An 18125-nucleotide genomic window follows, 5' to 3' on the forward strand; every position below is an offset into this window, starting at 1 on the left:
ATATTTATTAATTTATCATTCATTTTTAAAAATAGCCTCACAAATTAGGAACAGAAAAAGAAATAGTTCGCGGAGAGCAAGCCATTTTTTTTCTATCCCGGCTTGAAAGTAGCTTGTATCATGGTGGTAAATCCATTTGGCGGTTAGGGGATGACTGATGCCGAATATAAGCGGGGTGGTGGCAAGGTTCAAACATGAAGTAAGGATTAAATAAGCAGCAAGGGGGTAGGAAAGTATGTGTACTGTCCATATCTCTGCAATCAATTGTTGTTCTTGTTGTTCTTCAAATAAAGCAGAGAAAAGTAACATTACTTGAAACAGAACAAAAGGGGATTTTAAACTTGCCATTTTACCTAAAGCTTTAACTACGCCATTTTTTTGCGAGTGAGAGAAGTGAGCGATCCAAAAACTCATCTTCTAGGTGTGAAGAAAAGTGTTTCCCTTTTCTTATCTTTAAATAATAGTTGAAAAGAAAAGTTGTTTGCTACAAACTTACTTTTCAGTGAATCTTTAAGAACATTATTATGGGAAGATATCACGGGCGCAAATCTGTAGTGATCTATTGTTTCACCCCCCCCCCCACTTGAATATTGTGACGTCACGGATTTACGCCAATGGAAGATACATTGTCCATTTTTTCTTGTGGTAAATTATTGGGATTTATTTCATTTATATATATGATGGAAATTAAAGGAGCGCATTTCCATTGAGAGCTCATGTGCTGATTCGCTTATTTTTATTAACCAAATGTCATCCATACTCACATTATGCCTTAACGCAAAATGCCTGTTAGTATAATTAAAAAAAAAAACGAAATATCTGACAGAAGAGCATAAATAGCGCACATTAACTAAAAAGGGCCCTTTTTATTTCATTTTGAGGAGGGGTATCCACCTATCGAGTTGACCTCCGTCCCTACTACTAATAGCACATTCTAAGGGAGATCGATTTCAATTCTACCCGGTGTTCATTTTATCTTATTTTCACTTTTCCCCTCTTTACTTTTCTCTTTTTCGTTTCGTTTCGTTTCGTTTCTTTCTTTCTTTCTTTCTTCCTTCCTTCCTTTCTTTCTTTCTTTCTTTCTTTCTTCCTTCCTTCCTTCCTTCTTTCTTTCTTTCTTTCTTTCTTTTTTCCTTTCTTTCTTTCTTTCGTTCTTTCTTTCTTTCTTTCTTTTTTACTTTCTTTCTTTCGTCCTTTTTTTCTTGTTCACTTGTAGGGGGCGTGTCCGCCTGCCCCCCACCCATGCCTCCTTTCGACGTCATATTGATCATGGTACGTGATTGGTGCTTCACTCAGCTAGTAGGGCAATGATTCACGAACGACTTATTGTGAGGTATAGGGGTAGGGACTTAAAGAAAAAAAAAATTGAACTATTATACGACGATAATTTATTTTCGAACTATTATACGACGATAAAAGAAATCATAAAACATGTAAAAGAGACGCATGTTTAAGAAATACAAAAGTGTTTTATTTCAGTTGTGAAAATAATTGACAGAAATTGAGCTGTCGATTCATGTCATCACATCAGATTCTCAATTAAAATAATTAATATAACGCGTATATATTCGAGTACATAGCTCATTCACTACACTGAATTTTACATAATATACAAAGTTGGGGCTGATATTCAAGATTTTGAAATGGTCAATGGATAATGGGAGCATTCCTGGGGCCGTTTCATAAAGCTGTTCTTAAGTTAAGAGCAACTTTAAAAACGACTGGTGATCCCTTTTTTTGGTAAATGGTATACACCATTGGCGATGATTTAGTGCGTAAGAAAGTTTTACCAGTCGTTCTTAAAGTCGCTCTTAACTTACGAACAGCTTTATGAAAAGACGGCCCCTGGCGAGAAAACAATCTGCGTCGTACACTTGGGTATGCGGTACATTAATACATTGAGCCTTACTCAGTTTCTCTATTTCCTTTTATGAATTATTTTTTTTAAATCTTTCAATATTTGAATATAAAGCAACGTCATCAGTAAGTTATGACAGATACAAATCATGAAAAAAAAAATATTTACAAAGCAACGGGAAGGGAATGAGACGAATTAGGTACTGCACATGAAATCTCCACTTTTTGTTCTTTGCAAGATGATACTCTTTTGTCATTGTAACATTTCAAAAGGACCTTGCAACCATCATTGTAAGGGTTCCAATATTATCGGTAATGTTGTAATAGGAGAATGTAAGTTCAAAAATAATCACCTAGTATACCAAATATTTTCTGTGTTTCCGTTTTGATTAATATTTTAAGTAAATCACCCAAACTTGGTTTTACTTTAGGATAATCTCTTCTCAAGCACACACGCAAGAACTCAAAGTCACATGATCGTTCACGGTTCGACGCGTAGCCTACACCTTGTTCGTTTCGTTTTCTGGTCCATACAGCTGATTTTGATATAATGTATGTTGAGGTTTTCTTAATATGTAGTTAAACCTTATTGGAAGTGTTCATCTCACCGGTGGCATCACACTGTAAAAACTGTGGTGTTAAAACTGACACCAATTGGTGTTAATAGAGGACTACACCCTGAGGTGTTAAAATAACACCCTAGAGATTGAACATAACACCAAAGAGTGTAAATGTAACCATAGGTGTTGTAATAACACCTATAGGTGTAAAACTAACACCACCAATTTAACACCGGTGTAAAATAACTGGTGTGGTCGTCTATGTACACCGGTTAACACCACAGTTTTTGCTGTGCACCCAGGAGGAAGTTGTTATTTGGAATAATGTTCTACTTATGGACATTCACTACATGTCTTACTGATCATATCCCGGATCATAATACACTACCTCTTGTGATTACACCGCACGGAACATCCTCATCTGGGAATCACGGCCGAAGTTTGTCAGCTTAATGCCAACAATTGTAAGATCGAAATTAAAACTGTTGAAGACGATTGTTCCAAATTCTGTTGAAGGCCTACGTTAATTTGAAATTGATAATTTTCCAACATCATACGTTCATTATTCCGAATGTGCGTTCCGAATAGGATGTATGGATTGCTGTCATTCCGAAGTTTGTTGATTCGACGATCAAATTATTCCAAAGGTTAGGCAGTGCTAATTATCTCACCGTCAACTATTCGGAATAGCGAATCTTGATTTTTCGGATCAAAAAACCTTCGAAACTATAAGCCTCATCTTGTTTTCGGGAAAAAAACCCTTCGAAAATATGAGCCTTATTTCGATACATAGAAATGAATCCCGGAACGAGGGGAGCCACTTTAGGTCCGAAAGAGCTGTTCCTCCAGCGGGCCCTGCTTAGCATGATATTACTACCTTGCTTTTAACTTCCATTAAATAATAAGATTTCAGTTTTATTGCCTGTTGTGGTTCTGTTCATTGTTCTTACTTATTTAAGAGATTCATTCAAGTCACGTGTTAGGAATGAAAGCAACTAACTGCTCCCTTGATGAATGCCAAACATATTAATAGAGAAGGCCTACATGTATAAGATTCGACCTTTTTAACCGCGGAAAGGAGGTTGATTGGGATTCTGCCAATTTGGGTTTTGTGGTTGGTTCGGTTGATTGGGCCAATTCGGGTTCTGTGGTTGATTTGGTTGGTTCGGCCAATTCGGATTCTGTGGTTGGTTTGGTCGGTTAGGCCAATTCGGGTTCTGTGGTTGGTTCGGCTGGTTCGGCCAATTTGGGTTCTGTGGTTGGTTCGGCTGGTTAGGCCAATTTGGGTTCTGTGGTTGGTTCGGCTGGTTAGGCCAATTTGGATTCTGTGGTTGATTTGGTCGGTTTGGCCAATTCGGATTCTGTGGTTGGTTCGGTCTATTTGGATTCCCAGGTTGGTTTGGTTGGTTTGGATTCACAGGTTGGTTTGGCTGATTCGGATTCATCGGTCGATTTGGTTGGTTCGGATTCACTGGTCGGTTTGGCTGATTCGGGTTGACAGGTCGGTTTGGCTGGTTCGGATTCACTGGTTGGTTTGGATTCACGGGTCGGTTTGGTTGGTTCGGATTCACAGGTTGGTTTGGCTGATTCGGGTTAACCGGTCGGTTTGGTTGGTTCGGGTTCACAGGTTGGTTTGGCTGATTCGGGTTAACCGGTCGGTTTGGTTGGTTCGGGTTAACCGGTCGATTTGGTTGGTTCGGGTTCACAGGTTGGTTTGGATTCCCGGGTCGGTTTGGTTGATTCGGATTCATCGGGTTGAACGGTCGGTTTGGCTGATTCGGATTCACTGGTTGGTTTGGATTCACGGGTCGGTTTGGTTGATTCGGATTCATCGGGTTGAACGGTCGGTTTGGCTGATTCGGATTCACTGGTTGGTTTGGATTTACTGGTCGGTTTGGCTGATTCGGATTCATCGGGTTGAACGGTCGGTTTGGCTGGTTCGGGTTCACAGGTCGGTTTGGATTTACAGGCCAATTTGGTTGGTTTGGATTCACGGGTCGGTTCGGCTGATTCGGATTCATCGGTCTATTGGGTTGATTCGGATTCATGGGACGATTAGGTCTCATAGGCGGATTCCCTCCGTTTGGAACGATGGGCGTGTTTGGCCGATTCGGGTACAAAGGCCTGGTGGGACGATTTGGACCACTCGGTTGGTTCGGGTTGCCGGATGGATTCCCCCCTCCTGGTCCTCCGTAAGGTGGTCCAAATCGAAGTTTGCAGACAAAGGACATTGGTGTTTTCCAGTTGGATGTGACCCAGGTTTGAAGTTCCCGACCGTTAAAGATGTGAGCGGCTTGTCGGTGCCAGTTTAGTTGTGGTTGATCTTGCTTCCAGTTTGTGTACCTCACAGGTGTACGGTCTATCCATACATACCTAACAATAAACATAAACATATATATATATATTGTGTTTTAGTAAAAAAAATAATAAATCGGATATTATTTTACTTCTGATATTAGCAACAGTCTAATCAATTTCAGAAAGGAACAAAATTTACAAAATCTATAACCAAGGTTTTAAAATGGATGCGCCGTTAAGTTGAAAATAATATTGTCAACGTAGTCTCTTAATGCTTTACAGAAATATTATTATTATTATCATCATCATTATCATCATTATTATCAATATTGTTATTATCATTATTATTGTAAATATGGAATTGAATTCAATCCCATTCTTCGACATGAACATTAACCGCGGTTTCGTGACTTAGTTCAAGGGATATCATGGTGAAGTCTCGTAAATAGCCCATATTTTTCTTTTAACGAATTGACTGCCCTTCTGCGGAAACAAATGACAAAAAATGCTAGCAGAAAACTGTTTGTGTGTGTCACTTAAAAACTAAGGAATTAATTATTGTTTAAGGTGTTGAAGAAAGTGTAAAAACGTTTGTATTTAAGTTTTTAATTTCTTACGCATATGCGAGCAGCTCAACCATATCATACATAACATAAATGTCATTTTCAAAACATAATAAATATATATATATATATATTTTCTTGTAGAAGTTGGTGTGAATTGATGTTTCTGGTTATATCCACCACACAAATGAAATCACATTTGTTGCAAAAAAAATCATTTTTTTTTAAAATTTATATCGCACGACAAATGAATAAGCTGCTCGTCTGTGACGTCACAAAAACAAAATTTCAAAAATTCATAGCTCTTTCATTCTCCAAAATTGATTACCGCCTCATTCCTTGACATGTTTTCCTCGAAACTTCATTAAATTATTATTTTTTTTTATTTTGTTGCATTCATTAAAACAAACGAATCGTCATTACAAATTTCCCTTTTTCATCTAAATGCGAGTAGTGTTTCTACATGTATAATTTAAGTTAAACAAAATTTACATTTTCTCAGAAAGAACAAAATAATTATGATTTATTAAGAATCAATGTATCGTCAAACACATGATTTCATATAAATAAATGATACAGTCAACATGAACGAACCATTATGAAATCGAAATTCATAACTGCCATTAGACGATAATCATATAGGGGGGGGGGGGGCAGGGGGTGCTAGAATTTGGCATTACAAAATAAAAATCTTCAAAAGCTTTGTGAGTTTAAATTGGACGTTCGTCAAACTTCCAATGATATCGTTTTCTCGGTTTATCGTTTTTATTTCAGTTTTGCTTTGTTCAAATCAGTCTTGAAAACGGGATGGACTTTCATTTTACATCTTGTCATCCAAATAAAATCCCTACTTTATTGTTCGGAATAGAAATCAGAATTATAAATCCTGCGAAAATTCATTTTGCCGAATTGACGCGTGGACCCGGCAGCCACTGAACAACGTCAGATTGACGTTGCTCTTTCAATCAAATCCGTTGTGGAATTAGAAATGAGAAAAAGTCCTTACTGATTTTGGTATCTCTCTACCAGACCGGTCCAGACTTTGTTTAGCGATCCTCCTGTCTTGTATAGCCAGTTATAAACGAACTTGTCCTCCATTGGATTCTCAATTGAGACCAGGTCCGCCATATACATCCGCCCATCTGGCCCGTTTTCCCGGACCTGGTTACACCTGCGATGTGCATCAATCCATGACATTCTCTCTGCTACATACCTACATTTATTGGGAAGTTAATAAATGAACAGAATATTATTATTATTATTTCAATCATCATCATGTGGAGCGTTGTGGCCCAGTGGATAATTCTTCTGACTTTGAAACAGAGGGTCGTGGGTTCGAATCCCAGCCATGGCGTAATTTCCTTCAGCAAGAAATTTATCCACGTTGTGCTGCACTTTACCCAGGTGAGGTGAATGGGTACCCGGCAGGATTAATTCATTGAATGCATGAGCGCTGAAAGGCAGCTCGAGCTAAATCCCGGGTAACAATAATAATAACAACGCGCCTCGGTATAGAATATTTCTAGATAGATGGCCATAGCTATATAAATGCCTATTATTTTTATCATCATCATTATTTTTTTTATTATTATTGCTATTATCATTATTATTTCTCCTTCTTCTTCTTCATTTATTTTCATCATTATCATTAATATTAATATTATTATCGTTGTTACTATCATTACTACTATTATTATTATAAGCTGTAGAATAAGCCTTAACCGTTTTGGTCAGCCCCCCCCCCCTCCTGTAAGGTGTGAATTTTAACCCTTTGTTCTCTTTGAAGGTGTAGTTGTAAACTTTGTTAAAAAGTTAGGAACTTGTTAAGTAGCTCCTCTTGTTATGAATCATCGGATGTGAATTTACATCGATAGGAAATACAGGGTCAGCTTAACAAGATTGAAATGAATTGTGTTTTTGTTTTGAGGTGTATTAAGAAATACAGATATGACACTTGATTCGGAACCTGCCTTTCCCTGTTTCATTGTTTATTCGTCGGTGGCCTAGCAACGAGGTTCGTTTCTGTATCTTTTGACCCTGAATTATGATCTATTATTAAAAGCACATTCAATGTAAAATTTTAGTTCAAACAGTGGCCTAGATAATAAATGAGCGAAAATTTTGAGATTGAGAAATGTCGTATGTTTCAAAGAGTCAACAAAGCTGCAAACTAGCGAAGCGAGAGAGAAAAAACATTCGATCTTTTATCACAAAGATATATGTACTTTTGTGATAGATTTTGATATGACATTAAAAAAAAGCTCACTTTCACGCCTTTTCCTTTATTTTTTTTCCTTTTATTACTTGATCATGATTTTTTATTGGGGAGGGGGGAAGGGGAGGGGGGGGGGGACTCAAGCCACATCTGTTCTCCAGTGAGTGATTTGATGCCAGTGATGTTGACCAACAGTCTGGATGGGGGAGCGACATGGGTCGTTTCTGATCAGCTAGTGCGTTTTTTTTTTCAGGTCCACTGCTATTATACGATTAAGGATTGAAAAACGTCCTTAAATCGATATCAGATTTGTTATGTTTAAAAAAAGCAGTAGTTGATTTGTTTTAAGTATATAAAAAGAAACATTAAGCTATTAAATTTGTAGAGCTTTTAACAAGAAATGTACTGTCTAGGCCTATGTGTCAACATATAACATATTGCTGTACATTGACAATTGTATCCAGAGGCGGATGCAGACATAATTATAGCCAATGGTTAGGGGCATCGGGGGTCCAATTATCTTTAAAACTTTTTTTTACTTGTAAACATAATGTTTGAATTCGTTTTGAGGCAATTTTTAAAAGCATTAAATTCTTTTAAAGTTAGTTTCCAGGGAGTATGGCGTCAGTAATATGATTTGTTCCGGGAAGAAAGTTCTTTATTTCCGTCATTCATCCGGAGATTAGTCCCGGATGGTTCATAATGGATTGCACACTGTACACTCTAAATGCAAGATTTAAGATAAATCCAGATCGAATGCAGCCGAATATTAGGTTTAGAATTCAACATTGTTGATTTAAACATAAATCTAAGATTTGAATTTAAAACTTTTTGGGATGTAAAAGTCAATCCTTAAGTTTTAAAATAAATTAAAAATTTGGCTGATCGCTATCACAGCTGATCTGGATTAATTTTTAAATTCTTGAAAGTTAAAGTGTACCGCACTGATGCTATAGCCAGTCACCAATGAAACAGAGACCAAACCGGAGATAAAGTAAAAGTTTTGATCAATCTGATTTCGATTGTGCTAGTATAACTGTAGCATAGACCATAATAATACATGGAGGGAAAGTGGAATGTTGATGAATCATTGTAGAACTATAGTCAATTCCAAAAAGGGGCAAAGGCCAAGGGGGGGGGTGAATATTGTGACACTTTGTACTCTGGTAAAACAGCTGCAAGCATCTTTATTTAGCCCACAAAATCTCTATTCCGTAGAATAATTACGTGGAACATGTAAAAGAGGGAGGTCATTTAATTGGACCTGCATAACATATACATGTGTGAAATATGACTGAAATTGTCGAAGACTTCTAAATTTATTGTCTAAAACTTGAGAAATAGTCAGATATCGTTGTGGGGGTTTTTTTTAATTGTCAAAGTAATTATAAATGTAGTTTATTAGTTATTCTATCTCCTAAGACTTACTAAAACACCCTACAGCCAGGCCATCCAACTCCTTCCCATTTGTATGCGGCCCGATTTGGAATTAAACGCAGTAGGGCCTAAAATGAGATGCGAATACTTAAATTACCTTTAACTATCTCCTTCGTATGTGTGTGTGCGTGTGTGTGTGTAAGAGAGAAAGAGTTGGGGAGAGATGCAAAGAGAGAGTGGCTGCGTGTGTATGTGTGTGTGTGTGTGTAAGAGAGAGAGAGAGAGATAGAGATATGGTGCGTGTATGATTGTGTAAGTGTGGGGGTGTGTATGAAAAGAGAGCGATAGATGAATAGAGAGAGAGAGAGGGTAGTTGCGTGTGTAACTGTGCACTGTATGTGTGAGTGAGGTCATGAGGGTGTGCGTGCGCCAAATGGAGAGAGAAACAGTGTCTAGTGTGGTGCGAGTGTGAATCCTGGTGTGAATGTTGATGATTTTCTTTTTTTTTACTAGTTCTTTTCAATTTCCCCTTCTCTTGTATCAATATGATTTGCATGGTTTTTTTTCTTTCTGTATTGCGCCTAATGTTAAACGTTCATTATGCAGATTTGTATACATATTGTTTGTTTACGTATGCATGGTATGTGCATGGTTGTATGGGTGTTAATGTGGGTGTGTGTATGTGTACATACTTATGTAAAGTTATGTTGAAGCTTGATTTAAAAATGGTTGATTTCTGTTTTCCTGCAAATAATTTATATAGCCATTTAATATTAATTATTATTAAAAACATAGAGGATTGGGGACTCAGTTAAGTAATTTCTTTTTTCAGATATAAAAATATAATTTTAAGGAGTTTCATTCCGTCCCTATTTGCTTCAGTTCTTGGTAAATATATATGTACTTTTTATTGCATATCCTTGTTGATATGAAATGAAGATTTTTTTATTTTTTTTATTTATCTGCAGTTTATGTATTTCATTTGAATGAAATCCTTAATAAAAACATGTTAAAAAAACAGAGAGAGAGAGAGAGAGATGGTGCGTGTATGATTGTGTGTGAGGTGATGAGTGTGGGGGTGTGTGTGAAAAGAGAGAGGTATATAAATAGATAGAGAGGGTAGTTGCGTGTGTAATTGTGTATGTGTGAATGAGGTGATGAGGGTGTGCGTGTGTTGGAAAGAGAGAGATCAGGAGATATCACCTCCTTGGAGAGATATATGGAGAAAGGGTGCGTGTGTATGATATGTGTGAGGTGATGAGTGTGTGGGTGTGTGTATAAGAGATAAATAGAGAGAGTGGGCCCGTGTGTGATTGCGCATTATGTGAGGAGAGAGGTGATGAGGGTGTGCGTGTGCCAAATGGAGAGAGAAACAGAGAGAGAGAGAGATGGTGCGTGTGTGATTGTGCATGTAAGTGTGAGGTGATGAGTGTGGGGGTGTGTGTGTGAAAGGAGAGTGATCGCTGATAAATAGAGAGAGAGAGAGAGTAGTAGTAGCGTGTGTAATTGTGTATGTGTGAGTGAGGTGATGTGGGTGTGTGTGTGTGAAAGAGAGAGATATATAGAGAGAGAGAGTGGGCGCGTGTGTAATTGTGTATGTTTGTCGTGATGAGGGCGTTGGTGTGTGTGAGTGTGTATGCGCAAGAGAGAGAGAGAGGGGGGTGTCCTTTTGTTTGCGTGGGTGTCGATGTGTGCGAAACAGTTCGGTTCGTTGTAGAGCACGACCTTGCAAAATCCCTTTGAAAAAAAATCATCTTTTATTTTACTCGGGGGGGGGGAGCGAAATTCGATAATGGGCTTTACTGCTGTTTTGATTATATGACGTCTTCATGAGTAGAATACATACTTTAGTGAATAAATTCTGCACTCTATAAATTTATACATCATTACTACTATTGTTATTATTATCACTTCATTATAATTAATTGAGTAATCATTACATGCGTTTGTATCTAGTCATAGTAGTAAAAATTTACAATTTTCTACCCACCCTTCTATATGTATTTTTGTTTATTTTGAATTATATACCTACTTTGCCGGCCTGAAAAGTAGGATACAGGCAGAGGACTCATAAAATGTCAGGAATTCATTACAACTGGGCTCGTTCCATATTAAGAAAATGTTTAATTGTTGAAACTTTGCCAATATTGTAACTATACCATGGTGACTACCTAACTGGTCTCAGCGGCCAATCAAACTCAAGTATTTACGGTCGTTACCGTAATGGCAAGGTTACCGTTTCCTCAGAGTTTGAGTTTATTTTATTGGCCCCAGATGGCGTGTAGAAAAATGAATAAATAAAAAAAAATCATTTTTTTGACGACACAGTCATTTTGCTTACCCTATTTTTGATTAAAAATTGAAGTAATTCCTAAATGCATTACTTGTAGTAATTTTATTAAACAGCCTACCCCTTGTGCTTTCAATGTGCTTGAAGTAAATAATGTAATGAGAAAAACAATTTGAGGGGGCATGCCAGACATATGGCGAATATGTCAACATTTATAATGTTTTTGCCACAAAAAAACCTCATCTGTGATATAGCTTAGCATACTATCCAGAAAATACTAGTAATATCACACTTCGCCTTTTTCCAGTTCTTTTTTTTTTTTGGGGGGGGGGCATTGCCCCCTTCTCACATCTGTCGGTGCTTTAAGACCTTAGACGTCTGTTTTGTTTATCAGAAATCCCCACCCCCCTTCCCACCCATCCGGATAAATCTTGGATCCGCCGCTGACTCTTTCCGAATCTCTTTCATTATCAGTTATATAGGCCTACAGACCGCTTATAAGTTTAGTTTAAAGACGAGAAAGTGATAGGAATTCAACTTTAAGGACCTTGTCATCAGTTTCCATGGAAATAATTTTTCCATCGATCGTATTAAGTTTCTCAAGTAGGGCATTATAAACCCACGCACGACATGTCTACTGGTTACATTGTAATAAATAATGGGTCGATGTAAATGGGAATAAGACGAAGATTAAGCATTGTTCTTTCCTTCTTATTATGGTCTTGAATATTCTAGAGGTCACTGAAATAAACATAAAGCGATAGATTGCAAAAATGCATGTGGTCTTACTTTATTCTTACAATATCCCACATCCACTTAATTTCTTGCTTTCTTTTTCCAAAAAGTTAAATAAAGCCACCCTTACCTGGGATCGATAGTTTCTTTCTGCCTAATTATTTATTACTCTAATAATTTGTCTTATATTTATCAAGAATACAGAGATAACTTTATGCAACTATGGCATATCAACCTCAATATTCCCCCAAAACAGAAGACATATTAGGAACGTGAAAGTAATACGAATGGACCATAAATCAAGTCGTACTCGAAGTGTTTAAAATCTCCAACCATCATCATGATCTAGGTGCAAGTCAATCATCATTAATAATAATAATAACGTTTTATTTACCCAGGGTAGCCACTTCAATCATAAGACTGCTCTTCCAGCGGGCCCTGCATAACATAATATTATTACCCTTCTCCAGTCTAAATGCTGAGCGCCAAGCAAGAAGGCAGAAGGTCCCATTTTAAAAAGTCTTTGGTATGACTCGGCCGGGGATCGAACCCACGACCTCCCGTTCATGAGGCGGACGCTCTACCACTGAGCCAACATGCCCGTTGAGCAGGTAAGAACACACAGAATTATTATCAGAATATTCACCCACCCGCAACTTGCGAAAAAGAAACAAATCACCTTTAATAGTTCCTGTCACCAATACCCAGTCTTATATTGTCCACGATTTTATTATTCTGCTTCCCCTCAATCTGGAACAATCTACCGGCACAAAGTATAAAACAAGCAGATTCAACAGAAAAATTCAAATCCATGCTAAGACCCTACTTTTAGATAGCCTTTCCCTTCACATGTGAAGCCCCAGTCCACTGTGAACTATACAGTTACCTTAAGTGTTTATTTATTTATCTTTGCTGAAATTTCTTCTCTCTTTCCATTTTTCCTAAGCGCTTAGAGACATATTTTGCGACAAGCGCTATACAAATAATGTTAATTATCATTATTTATGATCACACTAAATTCATAAGAAAGAAAGTTCTTATTTTATGATATTTGTAGATTATATATCTTCATATTATCTTTAGACAGGTGGCAGTCATACTGGTTTTGTTGATGTACACACCTTTTTATAACTATTGTTAGACTACCTATAAATAAGTTATGATAACCAGAAGTCGAGATAACAGATCATTCTCGAAGGATCTACCTATACAGTATATAATGACTTTTCCAAAAGTATTCACTGTCAAAACACATTTAAGTTAAGGCCATTTTTTGTACTGTCGCTCTTTCAATGATAATCGTAAGAAATTTACAGCAAAATGTAATATCCTGCCGTTAATTACAGTACATAAATCGAATAGAACACTTCCAACCGTTCTGTGAAAATTGTCCTTCGGTAAGTGGAATGAGTTAAACATGTTAAAGGTGTCTGTGATCTTAAAGATATTACCCTAAAACACTAGATACAGATGTAATGAGTAAATTATTATTATTATCAAACATTCGATATGAATGAACAACTACTGAAAAAAACCTGGCTTTGAGAAAATACAGAAAAGCTCAGAAAAGCAATATGAATGAACAACTACTACCAAAAAAAATCCAAGCTTTGAGAGAACACAGAAAAGCTCAAAAAAGCACTATGATGGCGTCAAGGTATCACTTACTTGTAACAGGAGTAGCCGAAGGTGGCCCATCCTGCCGGGCATGTTACAGCCAGGGACTCCCCCGTCAGAAGACAGACAACAAGCACTGTAATAAGGGTCCTCATCTTGGTAGCAATAATCGGTGTCTGCGCTCCAAAGATTGCAGATCGATGTAACCCCAAACTCCAGATGTCTCCTATTTTGTTACCAAAGTCACCTGGGTTTTGAAACCGGAAGTACTCAGGAGCGAGGTCAGTGAAGGTTACTTAGGATAGGTGCGCTCAGGGATTCCAGAGTGTTGACATTTGGGAGTGCGAAGTCTTCTAAAATGGTTTTGGACAGGTTAATAAGACTACCAGTGACGGCGCAATCTGCGTTGCCGCTCCCACCATAGTCAGTAACTCTGGGTCAAGTTTATATTGATATTTTCAATAATTTGATTTATAGAAGCGTTGAGTTATTGACAGAGACACCGATTTAATCCTTGTTTCCAAGAATCGTAAAGCTATATTCTCACAAATGGAACCATCTCCAAGCAAACCGATTGTATGACCATGATGACGATGGGAATAAAGTAATAGATTTGGTCGGTCTTGAGATTTTGTCTTTTTTCGCCCGTGGGACTGCATGCAGTTTTATTTTATGAAAATATTATTTGGTACAAAAGGTAGAAGAGTTGTTTGAATCGCAAGACATTTGTTAAAGCTATATGAATTAGGTCACTCGGGTCCCCCTTAAAAAAAGAGAAGTTCTAATGTATAGAATTCTAGAATATCATTGAAAATTTAAGCCTATTTTGCTATAGCTTGTTCCATGAGGATCGATGGTTCAAACATAAAGCCTTAACAATTCAATTAATTTATTATTGCTCCTTTTAAAAAAAGAACAAAGTTGATCCTGGACTCTGGATTAAGTGTAATGATAATGTTTTCAGTATGGCGCAAAGGATCAATAACTGCGATGATTATTCAAGCGTTCCAATATATGGAATAACCAAAGTGCCTCAGAACGGTTTTCTGTAATCTCAAGTTTATTTGAATGTTAACAAATATTTTCTTTGATTTGCCGCTCATTTCACGCCAAGCAATTATAGAAAAACATCAACATTAAGCAAAATTGTCAATAAGTATTGTCGAAACTTTGTGAATCAAAACAGTAGTTTGGTTCGTGAGTCTTGGCAAACGACACATTTTCAACTTTTCGTCAGCCACGAAACTTATGACGAAACTGCTGTTCCGCCTTCACTAATTTTCGACAAAGACTTTCCAGCTGTTTATTGTCATTGACGGACATCTTCTATACATTCGCTCTGTTCTTGAATCTGTCCTGCGTCGCAATGCGAAAACTCTCGAATATGAACAAATACCCAGTTAATAGGCACTTGCAAGTCCTCTGCATGACCTTACTGAACTTATAGCCTATAGGAAATAAGAAAACCAGTCAGAACAAAACGCAAACCTCGCCTTTGTATGAGTAGATTAAAGAGAGTTTTCATTTCCGTTACCATGGTTACATGTCTTTTGAAATACTATTGTGAGAATTTGATGTGAAAACCGTCAGTTGAACTTTACATGGACGCGACACTGGGAGGAGGACCCCAGGTCAGAATTCCAATAAAAACTGTTAGAGTTATTGATTTCAATAAGGAAATGAAATATTGGACTCATAGATAAAAACCATTTGAAAATTGTATCGATCCAAATCGGAAATGCATTTTCTGGTGGTCCAATAGATACTGTATGTTGTATTGTTCCAATATAAATTTAAACAATGTGATGCCAAAACATATTAATAAATTAAAATAAAATAAAGTAGAATGAACTATAGCCTAGTGTATATTATGGTGTGTGTACCCCTATCTTGTCATATATACAGTGTGTCCCATAAAACATGAAACCCAGATTTATATTGCTTTCTTCATCAAAGACAAATGAATCATGAAATTTCATTTACATCATCATGACATTAAATTGTTCTTCGATTTTTTTATTCCTAATATGAGACGACGAACACCTCACGTATAAATGAGCGAGACGACCTTGAAATTTTAATGCCAAACCTGGTTGTTCTGGAAAAAATAACGAAATTGGTTACCGATTTAGCAATTCGACGAGTGGCTCATTAGCATTTCTTTTGTATTCGTTGTTTAAGTTCCCCTCACTTATATCTTAAATGACGATTGATTCAGGTTCACACGCTTGTTTATTTGCAATTTGTTTCCGATATACCTTAATATTTATTGTTTGTAATCTTTGTAATAGTTTCAAGTAAATAAACATAATGAATAATTGTGAAATTTCTCTCTGAAAACGGGTTCCCTTTTTATGTGGGACGCACTTCATATGATATTAGCAGTATGAATATAACAAAAAAAGACTTGAAAATGCTTGCCTTGAGAGCGCGGGCTTCTTTTTTTGTATTAAGGTAAGCATGCCAAACGGGTATTAAATAGAATCCCTAACTCCATACTCACACTGAAGAGTGGATCGCATTACCCACTAACAGGAAATCTTACAATAATCTAATTATGTAACTCTAAACGTAAATGGCTACTGGATGTTGGAGTTCTTTACTATCCTTAATAATCATAGCAAGATGATATGATTATGTATGCTTACTAATAGAGACAAAAATAGTTTAGTGATAGATGTTTGAGTGCCGGCTAACAGCTTTCCTCTTGATAGTGTTGTACTTGAGTGAAGAATTGTATTTTGTAAACACAGATACGATTCATCCCCCCTCCCAAACAGTTACACTTCGTAATTCCGAAACACGTAAATTGCCTATACCTCGATGTTCGTTAATCCAAAAACGTAAAAGGGTTCGTTAATCCGAACATTTGTGGCGTTATTCCGAAGGTTCGATAATGCGAAAACAAAATAAAGTTCGTTGTTCTGAAAGTTCGTTGTTCTGAAGGTTCGTTAGTCCGAAAACGAAATAATGTTCATTAATCATTTCGTTTTCGGACTAACCAACCTTCGGAATTACGAACCTCATTTTGTTTTCGGACTAACGAACCTTCGGAAATACGAACCTTCAGAATAACGAACCTTCGGAATATCCGAACCTTCGGGATAACGAAGCTTCGGAATTACGAATGTATGCGCTTCCAAAGAGTTTTCATCCGAGGATACAGATTTCTTTTTTTAACATGGTGCTCATTGTCCCCCGAATTCGACAAGTAACGCAACAATAAAATGATAAAGGTCTTAACTACATGTACCAAAAGAAGGTATTAATGGAGTAGGCTTCTTCTTCCGTTTCTCTGTTCCCCTTGATCAAAGCCTGATGGTTTTTACTTAATGGAATTACGACTTTGAAATTGGTTTTCAGATTTCTATTTGGAAGATATTTGTCCTTAATCACGTTAATAGTTTTATTTTTGTAGTGTATGTTCATATATAATTTTGTATCCTTTTCTTTTTACTTGAAATATTTCATTATAAATCTATCCTATTTTCCTGCCCATTTTCTAGTTTGATATTGTTCCAATTTAAACCCATTTAAGCCCCCATTGTTTGAGAAACCTCCCTGGGATGTATAATGGAAAGGATAAAATCTCGGAGCTGTCTATTTATAGAGAAAGGTTTCCATCAATTTTAATTAGCTTGTTGCTTGCCTAAATTCGTAAAGCACGGTCCGCTATCATTACCTCCAATTAGACAATACAAATTATTTGAAGAAACCAAGCACCACTTTCTACAAACTACCGTGTTCTCACCGTAGTTTATCCTAAACCTTCAATGTCAATCAAACAATTTATAAAATGGTGCACCTGATCATGACAACTGTACTCAAAGGCCCGTATTCTGAAGTCGGGTTTAACTTAAACTCAGGTTTGAAGTTGTGGTTTAAGTATGGAAAGCCAAAAGTATCAACATTTCTATTGAGTCGCATGTTTCTTATGTTTACTGTGCTCTTTCCTGATTTATCGATGGTAAAGACGGTCATCTATTTATACTTCCTACACAATTATAAATGATTTGAGAGCTGAATGAACTGAAGTATGATGTCTCTACTGTTAGTGATTATGTACCAATTGGCTGTCCATACTTAAACCACAACTTTAAACCTGAGTTTAAGTTAAACCCGACTTCAGAATACGGGCCAAAGCGTCTATCTTTTTGTTTTGAGAAGATGGTAAAGGTTAGGGCCTGCTGCTAGATTTTTAAGTTGCAGTCCAATGGTTACTTATAATAATCACTGGTCCAACTGTCTGCAGGTCTCAACAAAATTGCACGGGGAAATCCAAAACGAGTGAAGATCTTAAGATTGTTTAAGTGTATGACGAGGGGTGTGTGGAAGAGCGCGAAAGAAACGGTGAGGAATAGTGCGAGTGTTTATTGCAATTAAATTTGCAATTAATTGTAAGACATATGATTAATTTGTAGATCCCAAATACATTTGCAATTATTGATGGCAAATTTCATGCACCGCCCTATTCCCAATTACCGGGTTCCAATTAACGTTGTTACACTCACCGTGGGAAAAAATACTGTGTGCGTGGGTGGGTATGTGTGTAGTGCGCGTGTGTGTATGTTTATGTAATTTAGGGTTTTTTCAGACGTGTATCAATCAGATGA

General features: G+C 37.0%; 1 protein-coding gene across 1 annotated transcript; it reads right to left on the bottom strand.

Moving 5' to 3' along the window:
- Positions 1 to 2971: 2971 nt before the first annotated feature.
- Positions 2972 to 13859, bottom strand: LOC121406008 (sporozoite surface protein 2-like). The gene is made up of 3 exons (XM_041597005.1): positions 13564 to 13859; positions 6285 to 6491; positions 2972 to 4790 (listed from the first exon to the last, which is right to left on the bottom strand). Exons 1-3 carry the CDS (start codon positions 13665 to 13667, stop codon positions 3482 to 3484), a joined length of 1620 nt encoding a protein of 539 aa, XP_041452939.1. The 5' UTR covers positions 13668 to 13859; the 3' UTR covers positions 2972 to 3481.
- Between the last annotated feature and the right edge of the window lie 4266 nt (positions 13860 to 18125).

Source organism: Lytechinus variegatus, chromosome 19 (genome assembly GCF_018143015.1).
Source record: "Lytechinus variegatus isolate NC3 chromosome 19, Lvar_3.0, whole genome shotgun sequence".
In the NCBI taxonomy this organism is placed as follows: domain Eukaryota; kingdom Metazoa; phylum Echinodermata; class Echinoidea; order Temnopleuroida; family Toxopneustidae; genus Lytechinus; species Lytechinus variegatus.

Excerpts from the sequence above, each read along its gene's own strand:
- LOC121406008 (XM_041597005.1), bottom strand. The coding sequence starts at position 13,667 with ATGAGGACCCTTATTACAGTGCTTGTTGTCTGTCTTCTGACGGGGGAG. Across the intron at positions 6,492-13,563 it reads TTCGGCTACTCCTGTTACAA|GTATGTAGCAGAGAGAATGT; the intron begins GTAAGTGATACC and ends CAATAAATGTAG. Across the intron at positions 4,791-6,284 it reads GTAGAGAGATACCAAAATCA|GTATGTATGGATAGACCGTA; the intron begins GTAAGGACTTTT and ends GTTTATTGTTAG.